General features: G+C 46.0%; 1 protein-coding gene across 5 annotated transcripts in view; it reads left to right on the top strand.

Annotated features, from left to right (window-relative positions):
* The window catches only part of CACNA1G (calcium voltage-gated channel subunit alpha1 G), a 346,031-nt gene that overhangs the window by 198,722 nt on the left and 134,946 nt on the right, over positions 1 to 12,363 (top strand). For all 5 annotated transcript variants that reach the window (XM_059732103.1, XM_059732101.1, XM_059732102.1 and 2 more), the window contains 3 exons: positions 344 to 467; positions 5,667 to 5,735; positions 6,634 to 6,818. In XM_059732103.1, coding sequence (XP_059588086.1) covers positions 344 to 467; positions 5,667 to 5,735; positions 6,634 to 6,818 — 378 coding nt within the window. The remainder of the gene's footprint in view (positions 1 to 343; positions 468 to 5,666; positions 5,736 to 6,633; positions 6,819 to 12,363) is intronic.

Below are 12,363 nucleotides of genomic sequence, written 5' to 3'. Positions count from 1 at the left end.
GCTGAAATCCAAAGTTGACTAGATGATCTCAGCTTTGCAAGTGCCTGCTCTCAACCATGAGCCAAGTCAACCAGACCCAACCAACCACCCTTGAACATTGTGTTGTTCCTGGCCTGTAGCCGTCTATTGTAGCTTGAGCCTTTATCTGTTCATACTGAGAAATATCTGCTAACACCAACAGCTGCCCTAGGGAGGGAGCTGGGAGGTTGTAACGCCTCTGCTTGTCAAACAGAAAGTTCAGTTCTTATGCCATGTATAAAATGGATGCTTTGACAGGAGTATCTTCATCTCAGGCCAGTCAGCTGTTAACAGCTAGTATGTCTGTGTTGTTTTTTCTGAGCAGATTCCGTCTGATGTGCAATAAAATCATCACTCACAAGATGTTTGATCATGTCGTCTTGGTTATCATTTTCCTGAACTGCATCACCATTGCTATGGAACGGCCAAAAATTGAGCCCCACAGTGCTGTAAGTATTAGACCTGCCCTGCAGATTAATGTTTTCCTCTGCATTATTGCATTTATAGTGGGGCCATCAAAGCTTAAGTTGCATTGCCCTGTGTCTTGCTGTTCTGGCTCTTGGTTTCGGTCTGCATATGGAAACAGGTGGTCACATTGTGAGCCCATGTGTGACCATGCTGACATAATTGCCGTGCCTTGTTGACACCAACTGTGGATTTGGTCCCACGTTCCAGGCAGGGGGGAATCCAATCCATAAGTGCCAGCCCGTGCTTTGAACCTCACTGCCACTGTGCTTGGACCACAAGCCTTATCTATGAGACTCAAGAAGGATTTCCACCCCCAAGTGGAAAAGTGTAATAGTGGACATCCAATGCTGGGGCTCCTACCTGCTGCTGGGAGTGCCAAGTGATGAGAACAGTCCCTGCACTGGTCTTGGGGGATGTAGTCACCCTTTGTGCTTATCACTACTCATCGTGAATAAGACCAGTCAAGCTTTAACGTAGCATTTACGGACAAGTTTGCAGAGAACATCACCAGGGCCATGGCAGTGTCTAGGAGCTTTAAGGCACCTCCATGTGCTGTCCCTTCCTCACATTCCTTGCACTGTGGCTGTGTCCAAGGATCTGGTCCCACCTGTTTGTGATTTGCTGTTGATGGTTGATCCAAAGGAAATCCATCCTGTCTGCGTGTCATTAATTTACCTTTCCAGCACACGCTTGAAATGGACTTTGTGATGCTGTAGATGGACAAGAGTTCTTTTCGGTTTTCAGGCCTTTGCCCTCACCAAAGCCTCTGCACCTCGTTCTGAAAAATAAAGAAGAGCTTGTTTGTCAGGGAAGACATCAAGGTTTCCCCTTTTAATATCCCAGTTCTCCAGTCACAATCGGATTGTTTTTAATACATGACATAACCACGACATCTGTCTCAATTTTCTTCTCCGATAAACAGTCAGACACTTTTACTCTCTCAGCGCAATGTTAGTTCCTTCCATCTGTTCTGCGCTAGCGTGCATGTGTGGTGGGAAGAGAAAGGGAGAAGCTGATCATTTGGTACTTTTCTCTCCCCTTTGTCTATCATCTTTGTTGTGACATGAGCAAATTGAATTGATATATGCAGTGTAATTCCATTTCCCTGAACCATTTGTTTTAATAGATTGCATAATGATTTTTCAAACAAGATCCTCCTAACACCAGCTTCAATCAATCAAATGTGTAGTCTTCAGTTGCTCTTTTATTTTGGCATGGGTCATGGCTGAGATGCACGCTGGACTGTTTTTAACATATTGCACACGCCTGCTCATTTTGTAGTAATGTGGCCCGCTGATTACTCTTGGTGGACCTTAGAGTGAGATCTTAAAACAAAGGTCCTGTGCAGTCTTTGCATACATTACGACGTCCCTAGCCCTCCACCTGAGAAAATAAGCTTTCTCCAGGTTCCTTAACCCGATTTTTTTTCTCACTGTCATGTAGCGTGTTGTGTAGCAATTGGCTATTGTGCCCTCCACCCCAAAAGTAGGGGCATCCTGTGATGAAATATTTATGTGCAATATGTTAAAAACCATCCAGCGTGCATCTCTGCCATGCCCCATGCCAAAATAAAAGAGCAACTGAAGACTACATGTATATAAAAGCATTCAAGTGCTTTGCCATCTGTATATGTATACGTATATACAGATGGCAAAGCACTTGAGTCCTTGAGGATACAGCGTTCCATATAACTGGAACTCAGATCATGTTGCCATCTATAAATATGAAAATCGGGTAGGGTTTTTAATATAGCTCTGGTAGAAGGTCCAGTGCAAACCTCCCAATACTCCCTTCAGACTCATCACAAGTGTGCTTGGAGAAGCCCGGTCCATCCCTTCCCTCTCCTCAGAGGCTCACAAGGCTTTCACCACTGTGGTGGCGGCTTTTGTGGACCTGGATGGTTGGTGACCCACTGAGAGCTGGGCTGTGGCCACTACGCTGCTGTCAGATACAAACAGCTTTTAGTCCGTCCCCACCCCCAGTTTGGGCTGCATCTGAATCAGTGCACCCAGAGGTGGAAGTGTGACCTGCTTGGGTTTAATGAGGCACCAAAGGCTTTGCTAAGCTGCAAAGCAGCCCTTGGCACAAAACAGGTCTTTTTTATAGATCAGGGTTTTGTTTATACCAGGCAGTGATGTTTTTTCCATAGCCATCTGCTGGCGAATGTAATAGGCTCATCATTCAGGCTACAAGTTTTCGAACTCTTATACTTTTGCTTTGTAGGATTTGGATCCCTTTGAAACTCTCAAATGAAACCACCCTTTTAATGAGAGCACGTCAATGCTATTCTCCATTAACTCACATTTGCAATGAATTTTGCTTGGCTGATTTGGATGGAGTACAAGCTATTTTGAGCTCCCAGCCGTTGTTTAACTTACAGGTGCCTTTTTCAACTTCTGTTTCCCATTAGATGGTGTCAGGCAGTCTGCTCGGACAGCTGCCATACATGTAAAGAAAGCGGGCTTGGGAAGGTCAGGCTTGCTGTGCTCGCGTAAGCTCAGACAATTGCTCTTTCAGCGCGGGGCTAGAGAAGCTGTGGAAGCTGAGCAACCTGAACAGCAAATGTCCTCAGGGGAATCGCCCTGTGATTCCAGATATGTGACTCCCAAGAGTGGCAGTGGGTTTCATGGGTCTGGCAGAGGCTGAGCTTTCCAAAGTTGGCCAAGGAACTTGGTTGCCTAGCCCCCATTAAAGTTGATGGGAATTTCATGTCTACCACCTTGAGGCAATGTTGGAAATCTCTGCTGCAGCTCTTTCTATTTTGGAGACGGCTAGGGAGCAAGATCAAGGGGTTCTCTGCTGTCCCACCTTTCTGAGGAGGTGTGAAGTACTCCCATATGGGCTTGACCTGGTTGAATCATGCAGCAATCGACCCAGATCCTTAGCTGCTGTAAATGAGGATAAGCTCCATTGAAGTTACACCAGCTGAAGATTTGGCCCATAGTGTTTGGACATGTCCTTTCCAGTTCTGAATGGTTCTTTGGTCCAATGGCATCTCCTTAGACCCACCATTCACAGGTGCTTACACAGACAGGTGTTTTGTTGTCTTGGATGTCCATGGAGTGGTTGATCCTTGTGTGACAGCCCAGGTAAGGGGCCACACAAGGGCCCAGGGAAGGACAAGCATTACAGCAATAGAGATGAAGAGGAAAGCCTGAAGTTTGAATGCTGTCAGAAAGGAAGAAATGAGAGGATTTGATGAGGATCTGGATGGAGGAGAGAGGAGTCAGTGAGGCCCAAGCTAGGGGGCTCTGGAAATGGAGACTATCCCAGGTGCGATCAGTGCTAAGGGTGTTGCTGGGTTTTGGAGGCAATTTTGAAGTAGCAGGAGAGGATGGAGGAGAGGCATCAGGGTCAGAGAGGTCCATCCAAGTATCAGCAACGTTGGGGTGGGAACCAGGGGAGCTGAAACTGGTCATCTGGGGATCAAGACGACCTGGACTGAGGACGGGAAGCAGGATAGAGGATAAGGGAGTTGCCACAGGAGATGCTACTGGAGCAGCAAAAGTGAGCAGGGGAGTGAGGAGGGGTTCATGCAGCCCACTCCCATCCAACGGAGCTCATGCGTGGAAACCAAAATAGTTGTTATAGCTTCAGTTGTTTAAAATAATTGCGTTGGGCCATTCAGGGCCATGGATTTTCTAAATGCTTCTGGGCCATTCGCTCGCTGTCCCAGTTATTACTGGCCTGTCGGAGGAGGGGAGGCAGTCTCTAGACAGCAGGAGCTCCCTGTTTCAGAAGGGACAAGATATGGCCCATGGAGAGTACCCTTTAAAATTGCAGCACATGTGCCAAAAAAGGAGGATAATATTCCTAATTGCTTCTAGCTGCCATTACCCTTTTCTCTGCAGCCCCTAAAGCAGGTCTTTAGGCATCTGCAGACCTTGTTGAGTGGTATTTTCTGTCACCCTCCACTGAAGGTGGAGGATGTTTTCTATCACAGCTCATGCAATCACGTCTGGGCCCTTATGACTCGATTAATTATGGACACCAGCACAGAAACAAGCTACTTAGCGATTCCTGCATCCCATTCAGTAAATCATGAGCTGGCAAGGGAGAGTTTCCATGGTGTTTTCTCTGGCTGCTCAAATTCCAGCTGGTTCTGAGAGAGAGCTCCATTTCTTAGAGAACGGCTCTGCAGGGAGCAGCAGAAATACATCCAGAATCTCTGGCAACGTTACAGAGAGACGCTTCCCTCGCATGTGTGCACGCGAGCTTTCCCCCCGCCAGCCCCCCCACCCCCCTCCAGCTCTCCATTTCACAGTACAGGCAATCAGAGATTGTACAGGAATTAGGGGAAAGTATAATTTATTTAATGAGCATCATTAAAGAGAGGTTTCCGCTGGTTACAGATAAGGAATCAGTCCACGGGTCTCATCTGCAATCACTAGCTACTTGCACAGAATAAATGCAGTAAGGAAAACATAGCCTAGTGATTAGAGCAGGGAAGTGGAGGTCTAGACCTCTGGGTTCTGCTCCTCGCTCTGCCTGTGGTCTTGTGCAAATGAATTAATCATTTTTGGGTATGATCCTCAGCTGGGGGAAATTGCTTTGGCTTTGTTGACTATGATTTACCCCAGCTGAACACTTACATGTCTGGTCTTCCGTCATCTTTCCGTGTAGGGAGTGCATTATTTACATAGATTATCTGAGTGTCGGTGGACTGATGAGGTTTGAGAAATACTCTAGGGTCCGCTCGTAGACTTCTGCAAAGTATTCGTCATCAGAAAAGTTTCCCTGCTTCTCTCAAGCACCCACAATCATCTGAGCGTCCTGGGAATGATAAGTGAATGGCATCATTCCTGGGGAAATATGTTACGGCCAAAAGGAGCATTGTAAGAGGGGCTTGCATGTGAGAGATGGGCTGTGTGGGTTTGAGTTGTTCTTTTTACTTATTTTCCCCCATCACCTGCGGTGAAGCTATAGCCCATCCAGAAAGCTGGCAGCTGTCCCTGGTACTGACAGGCACGAGGGAACGTAGCAAAGGGGCCCTATAAACAACTTAAGTATTATCATATAAATATTTGGACTTTTTCTTCTTTGGGAGCAAACCATCCAAGACCTATTTCAACACAAAAGCAGAGCATTTAAGTAACCATCCAAATATATAGCAGGAATTACAGCTTTGAAGGCCAGAGTGTTAAACATTGTCTCTCGTTTTCTTCTTTTTGTTTTTATAGGAACGCATTTTCCTAACACTCTCCAACTACATCTTCACAGTAATCTTCCTGGCTGAGATGACAGTTAAGGTAAATGAAGCCAAAGAATAAGCCTGACTGTGCTACATTAGGAGAGTGTTATTACTTAGGAATTTGAAAACCCTTCCTCCCAGTTTTCCAGAGATCGGCACGTCCAAAATCTGACTTACCTTGGGGAATAAGATGTAAACAGTTGTCCCCTTTTTGAATAATATCTAACTCTCTACTATGCCCCTTATTTTGAGTGCATTTTGCACCAGAATCATTCCACCGAAGTCCCCTCCCACCCCCGGTTTCCACTGCGGGGAGATGAGAGGCCTCCACTCATCTCTCCATCCGCTCTCAAGAATGATTTTTAAGTAAGTGCTTCACTTCAGCTACATGCCTGAGTCCCACTGACCTCAATGATGTAAAGACTTGTATGGGCTTGTGCTGAGGATGAAGGAACTGAAGCATGTATTTAAATAGTTCTTTGAATGGGAGCCACATTCAGACTCCAAGGATGGCAAGAATGCGTTGCTCTCTCATGTAGTTCATCTTACTTGGGAGCTATTGTGCTCTCATTTGGAAATATTTGCAAACTTGACAGGCAGTGGTCACTAATGGTCAGCTGCTCTCGCCTTTCTCCCAGTAGCCTGAAGAAGTAACCATGTGATCAAACTTTTTGCACAACACCTCAGCAATATTAGAGTCACTTTTGCACAACTAGGTTTAGCTGCATTAAAAATACATCAGCTGTTAAGGGACAATCTGGGATGTTTTTGCAAGTTATTTTTACAATCCTTGCAGTATAACACCTAACAAAATTGTCTAATTAGGTTTCTATACTGGGTAGCAAATGGACTCGCAGTCATGGATCTGTAAATAATGCATTAGCTGTAGGCTGCCAACTGGAGGAAACATATTGGGTGTATTAGTCATAACTTTTTGCAATTTGCTCTCTGGGCAGGTGGTGGCACTAGGTTTGTGCTTTGGGGAGAAGGCTTACTTGAAAAGCAGCTGGAATGTGCTCGACGGGGTGCTCGTTCTCATCTCGGTCATTGACATCTTGGTTTCAATGGTATCAGACAGCGGCACTAAAATCCTCGGGATGCTGAGGGTCTTGAGACTCCTGCGAACACTCAGGCCATTAAGGTAAGTAGTAGGTTGGGGCTAAGTAAGATGGTAAAGGGGCTGCAAGCTTGGAGGTGCCGTCAGTGCCCCAAGTCTGCCACATCAAGGAAGAGAAATGTTTTCAGAAACGTAATGGAATAGACCAGCAAGAAAGGAAACAAAGAAATGGTCCAGCAGTCTCGCCCTCCAGCTCTGTGCAACCTGTCATCAGCTCTACAAACTCCCAGGCTGATTTTGCAAAGCCAGGGCCATCCACGGGTCCTGCTGGAGCCCAGGGGAGCTCCAGGCACTGAGAGCATTGTCAGGAGCAGGCCGCACCGTGGTAGCAAACTGATCAATGCCTCCTTTGCTCATTAAAACACACATCCCCTGCTATTTGTGCTCTCATTTGCTCTGTGCAAAGTGCTTCTTAACAGCTCCTTTTCCCTCTTCCTTCAGGCAATCAATGGCTTTTGCAACAAAGAGGAACATTAGTAGCAGGTGGCAGCTAATTTTTAAAGATTTGGAGACCAAACTGTTGCTTAACCTGAAATGTGATGATAATTTTTTTTTTCTCTCCCAATCCCCCATTAATTCCACTCATATACTAATTATCAGAATTACCAGTCGAGATCAGAGCCGTGGTCTCTCCAAACAAGGCTTTCCGTTTCTTACAAAGGCCAGCTTAAGAGGCTTTGGGGATGGAGCAATAAACCCTGTAATGGTCAACTGTGCGGCAGTCGACCCTAAACGATAGCTTTATCCTGACCTCGGACAGTTAGTGTTTGGCTTGTGCCCTGAAGCACAAGGGTTTATGCTCTTAACATGTGCAATATCCTAGCTAAAGCAATCCCGGTTGTCCTTGTTGTGTAGTAACTCAGAACAGATCATTGTCGCAACCTCTTTGCAAGCGGGTTGTGTCTTATTTCTCCTTCCTTCTGCTGCTGGTTTGCTGTAAGGCAGAATGTCTCTTTGATAGTAAGAAAAATGGGGCCCTGCTTCTGGCTAGGATTGTGATCCCAGCCTGCAACCTGAACAACAAGTATGATTATAAACGGTCATGACCTCTTCTAAAACGTCTGTTAAAACAGGCTTCATCTATATCGTGCGCAAAGCCCCTGTTGGGCATTAGGTTTTCAGATTTTGAGCAGTGCTAGTTAGCTTTGATTGGACAGGTAGGTCACCTGATAGGTGTCTGTTCCCTGATTGGATAGTCAGAAGGCCTAGACTCGGGTTTCCCAGGTGAATCTCTGTGATTAACAATTCAGACTTTGTTCTCTCCGAACATCCCCCAGTGCTGCCGAGTAATTCTGTGTCTGGGACCAGTCCCGCCAGGATGTGTGTTTGCTAGCGTATTCGCAGAGGGCCAGTGGAAAGGGGACATAAATTCACGTGCATCCAGATGCATTTACAGCTCAGGTTTGCAGCCTTGGGGCTTGCAGACTCCAGCGGGCAGAGGTCATAAAGAAGTGTCAGTGCCTCATGATCACCCAGCCCTGCTTATATTGCTAAATGGGAAGGAGGGCACAGGGAAGTCTCACAATATGGGAAAGGATGTCTTGATATTGGAAAGATTAAGCTGTTAGCTTCGGGGTTAGAACATACGTTCAGAGGAAATTGAGTCTAATACCTACCCGGCTCTTTCCTTGCCTCTGTCATTTTCATATGTACAAAGAACACATACAAGGTAATTGAGATGTCCTTAGGTAAAATAATTATCCTTCTCATTTTAATTTGAACTACTAGTTCCTCCCCCAGTCCCGGAGCATTTTATAAATAGCCAGGGAGAGTCTGTAACTAAGGGTCAGTCTGACGAGCATCGGGGTCTCAATTAATTAGGTCCTTATTCTGCAAACTGTAAAGCAACTGCATGAGAGTGATCCCAGGGAAGTCAGTGGCACTCTCTGCATGAGACCCTGACAAGCATCGGGGTCTCAATTAATTAGGTCCTTATTCTGCAAACTGTAAGGCAACTGCATGAGAGTGATCCCAGGGAAGTCGGTGGCACTCTCTGCACGAGGAAAAGCTACCAGCCTGCAAAGGCATCTGTATCTTTCTCCTTGGCATGTGCTGCATTTCCTTGTCTGCATGCCCGGATGTTTGCAATGGACTTAACTGTGTGCAACTCTTGAGAGCACAAAGGAGACATAAACAAGCCAGCAATTAAGGCCTTCTCTAAATGTGTTTGCAATCAGGTCTGTCCCTCCCTAATTAGATTGGTAGGCAATAAAAAAGCTGCCGTTAAACCAGGGACTTTTCAGTAAGTCATAAATCTCTGGCCAGGGAAATCCATCTGCACTTACGGTGATGCATGCATGGACACAACTGTCCATGCCCACCCCTGCCTATTTGTTTTCTCATGTGGGAGCACAGTTGGTTTTGCATTTTGTAGCCCCACCATTCACATTGGTCCTGTGTTTACAGCAGGGGTGGGCAAAATGTGGCCCGCAGGCTGGATGCAGCCCTCCAGGCCATCCTATCTGGCCTGCAGGGCCCCTAAAATATTTAGAAAATTAATATTTATCTGCCCCTGCCTGCCTGTCATACAGCCCTTGATGGCTTGCCAAAACTCAGTAAGTGGCCCTCCTCCCAAAATTGCCCGCCCCTGCTTTACCAGTACAACTGGGCGTATGACTTGGGCTCGTCTCCTTCTGAATGGCTCAGTAGCTCTTATTGATTAGGGAGTTAGCCTCAACTGAAATGGGACTGGCAGACACTCCAGAATAGATAAATGCAAGTAATGTATTAAGCCATGAACACTTGGCTCAGGACTTAAATAATGTCTATGATCTCTGCCCTTGGCGGGGAATTTCTACCCTAGATTTCGGTGCCTGCTCTTCAAATATGACTGTACGATAGGGATTCAAGCTAATGCTAGGTGCCTGTCACTGAGCTGCCGGCTGCTGCCATTTGGACTGGACTGTAGGTGTTTGGGGCAGGACTCCAAGAACGATTATGGGAGAAACAATAGGAGGAAAACGCCTGTGAGAAGCCCTGGCTGTACACCTGTCTTTTGAAGACTGTTAAGACTTTGTATAGGAAGCCTTTTTGTTATGTTTGCTTTGGCTTATGGCAGTTTGCTGCTTATAAAGGCTTTGCTGATTCTTTTTCTGTAGAAATGCCCCACTTCCTTTCATAGCTCCCTCAGCTTTTTTGAGAAAACCACAAAGCAACTATTTTCTTGTGCATCTACCAGGGCTGTGTGCTGCGTGCATCAGTGTATTGGCACGCGCCCGTGTCTGATCTGCACATGTGGAATAGTGTGGTCGCAATTCCATGCGTCCGTGATTGATTATTAGGCCCCAAACTGAGTGCAGAAGTATTTGAGTCTTGCTCCATGCTCAGCACACTGCAAATGTCTTCACAAAGAAGTGACAAAGACATTTCCATGCCCCTCTCTGATGTTTCAGCCATTCGGAGACTAGCTTATTCGATGCCATTCCTTCCTAATGCATTCAACCTACTGGTGTTGGGATCAAGCGCTACAGCTTAAGGTACAAGAGAAATCAAAATTAAAAATGTGTTCAGAATTAATTTGGACAGACTTCAACACTCTTTTACTTTTCGTCAGAGCTTTGGCTTCGGCTTCCAAAGCAGATGGATAAATTATTCACTCTTCATACCGTCGCAGTATGAAATAGTCATTCCATAGACACTTTCCTCTTTATCATATTATCACCTTTTGCTGGTTTTTTTTTCCTACCCATGGAGGAAAGTCTGCATTCACATTGAATTGTCACTTCTTTATACCACTGCTCTGATCAGACTAGCAAGCTTAAAGTTAGTAAATGTGTTCCAGCAGAGATGAGATTGACAGCGGTTTTGGAGTGTCTGCACACTTGGAGTTTCAAAGCACTGTGACTGCTGAGGCCAGCAGAAGCCGGAGGAACTCGGGGGATTAGCATTTTTTCATGTTGAAAAAAAACTTTTATAACTTCAATTTCCCCATTTGTCATATGCATAATGTAGACTGAAACTGTCCTTAACGCAGCCTCGGGAGGCTACCACACCGAAACCAGCTGGATCGCTCTGCCCTACAGTTGCAGAGCAGTGGGTCAGATAATGTGGGCTTGCAGGCAGTACTATCAGCAGGATCTCAGACAATATTGATGGGCTGCTGGGGTGGTTAATGTTGACACATTGAAGCTGACAGTAAGAGCTCAGAAACGCTGAGGCTGCTTTAGTTTGTTCTTCATTTTAGGGCCTTATCTCGCTCTCTTTGAAGTCAGCGGGAGTCCTCCTGTTGACTGGAAAGCTGTCAACTCAAACTGGATTGGTCAGGTGAAGCTAGGAGGACAGTGAAGTTTTTCATTATTGAGGATTACATTTTTTTCCCCCTGTTGAAAATCTTCAGAGTCTTTTCTGTCAGCCTGGAAATAAACATTAGGGAAGGTGCTGTGCAGGCTGCCTTCTCTTACCTCTGGATTAAGTTTTTTGACCAGTTGTCTGATGGAGCAGAGATGTGCAAGAATCCAAGTGCCCGAAATGTTTTTAACCCATCTTTCCCAACAAGTGCCCTTTGCCACTTAGGTCAGATTTGCCAAAATAAGACCCTGGAGGCTGGCTTTTCATTTTGTGACTTCCCTCCGAGACCTTGGACTTGTCCCTTTGTCCTTGTAGGTCTCAGGTTCCCTTCTGTCATGCAGGGACACTGGGGCTATTGCGAGGACAAGTATGCTAGTATTCATAAAGTGCTCAGGTTGTATTAGTGTGTGGGAGAAAGAAAGTTGAACCAAGTGCATCAGCACGAACCTTCCTAGTAATGTGCCTAAACCCTGCCTGGGATGGGTTTCATCTTCTGTGACCCATGCAGGGCTTGACTTCTCTGCTGAGACTTTCAGCTTAGGTGCCAGGTAAGACAATGTTTGTGATATGGCCCCTTGCCCACTAGAAATGAGACTGAGTTTCACAGGCAACCTGAGTTGTCCTCGGAAAGAAATGATTGTTTTGTCTCCACTAGCCTGGCTTGATTGGACTCTCAAGTGTGTCTGCATGCAATGACTGCAGCATAGCATAGACCAAGCCAAGTTGCCTTTTCAAGTCACTAGCTCAGATGCAGGTGACAGTCTAGCCGGTATAATGTGGAGCATCTTGTAGGTTAATTTATCTCGGGCAGTTTTGCAGCCCTCTCTGAGCTCCAGGCAAGCACAGCTACGCTGCTACCAGCGCAGCTTGTTCACAGCTAGCTTGGGTGGTTCCTTCCACATTACCCTGCAGCCACGACAGCGATGGCAGAGCAGAAATCCACTGAGCCTTGCAAGCGAAAGATGCTATAAGTCTTTGCCTCTTCCTGAGCCTTCCCCTCTTATGCAAGGAGATCTGAACAGACAGGAAGTCAGACAATCCAGTAAGTAACCAGAACAGCTACCTGAGAAAGAGCGCCAGGTTGGGAAACAGAAGCATCTGCCTTTTGTGCGTTGTTGGTAGAGGAACGGATAAAAATATCACCATCTGTTTCGTTTTTAAAAGGGTAATTGACAAGCTACCCTTGACATTTCGAGTAAATATTTAACCAGAAAGAGGGAAATATTTTTTAAGTTTTTCAGGCTACAGTATCAAACCAACCCGTTCCGAAAGGAAATGAAGC

This window comes from Alligator mississippiensis, chromosome 8 (genome assembly GCF_030867095.1).
Source record: "Alligator mississippiensis isolate rAllMis1 chromosome 8, rAllMis1, whole genome shotgun sequence".
Taxonomy (NCBI): Eukaryota; Metazoa; Chordata; order Crocodylia; family Alligatoridae; genus Alligator; species Alligator mississippiensis.
The sequence above is the reverse complement of the archived record's forward strand: the minus strand, read 5'-3'. Positions and strand labels throughout refer to the sequence as shown.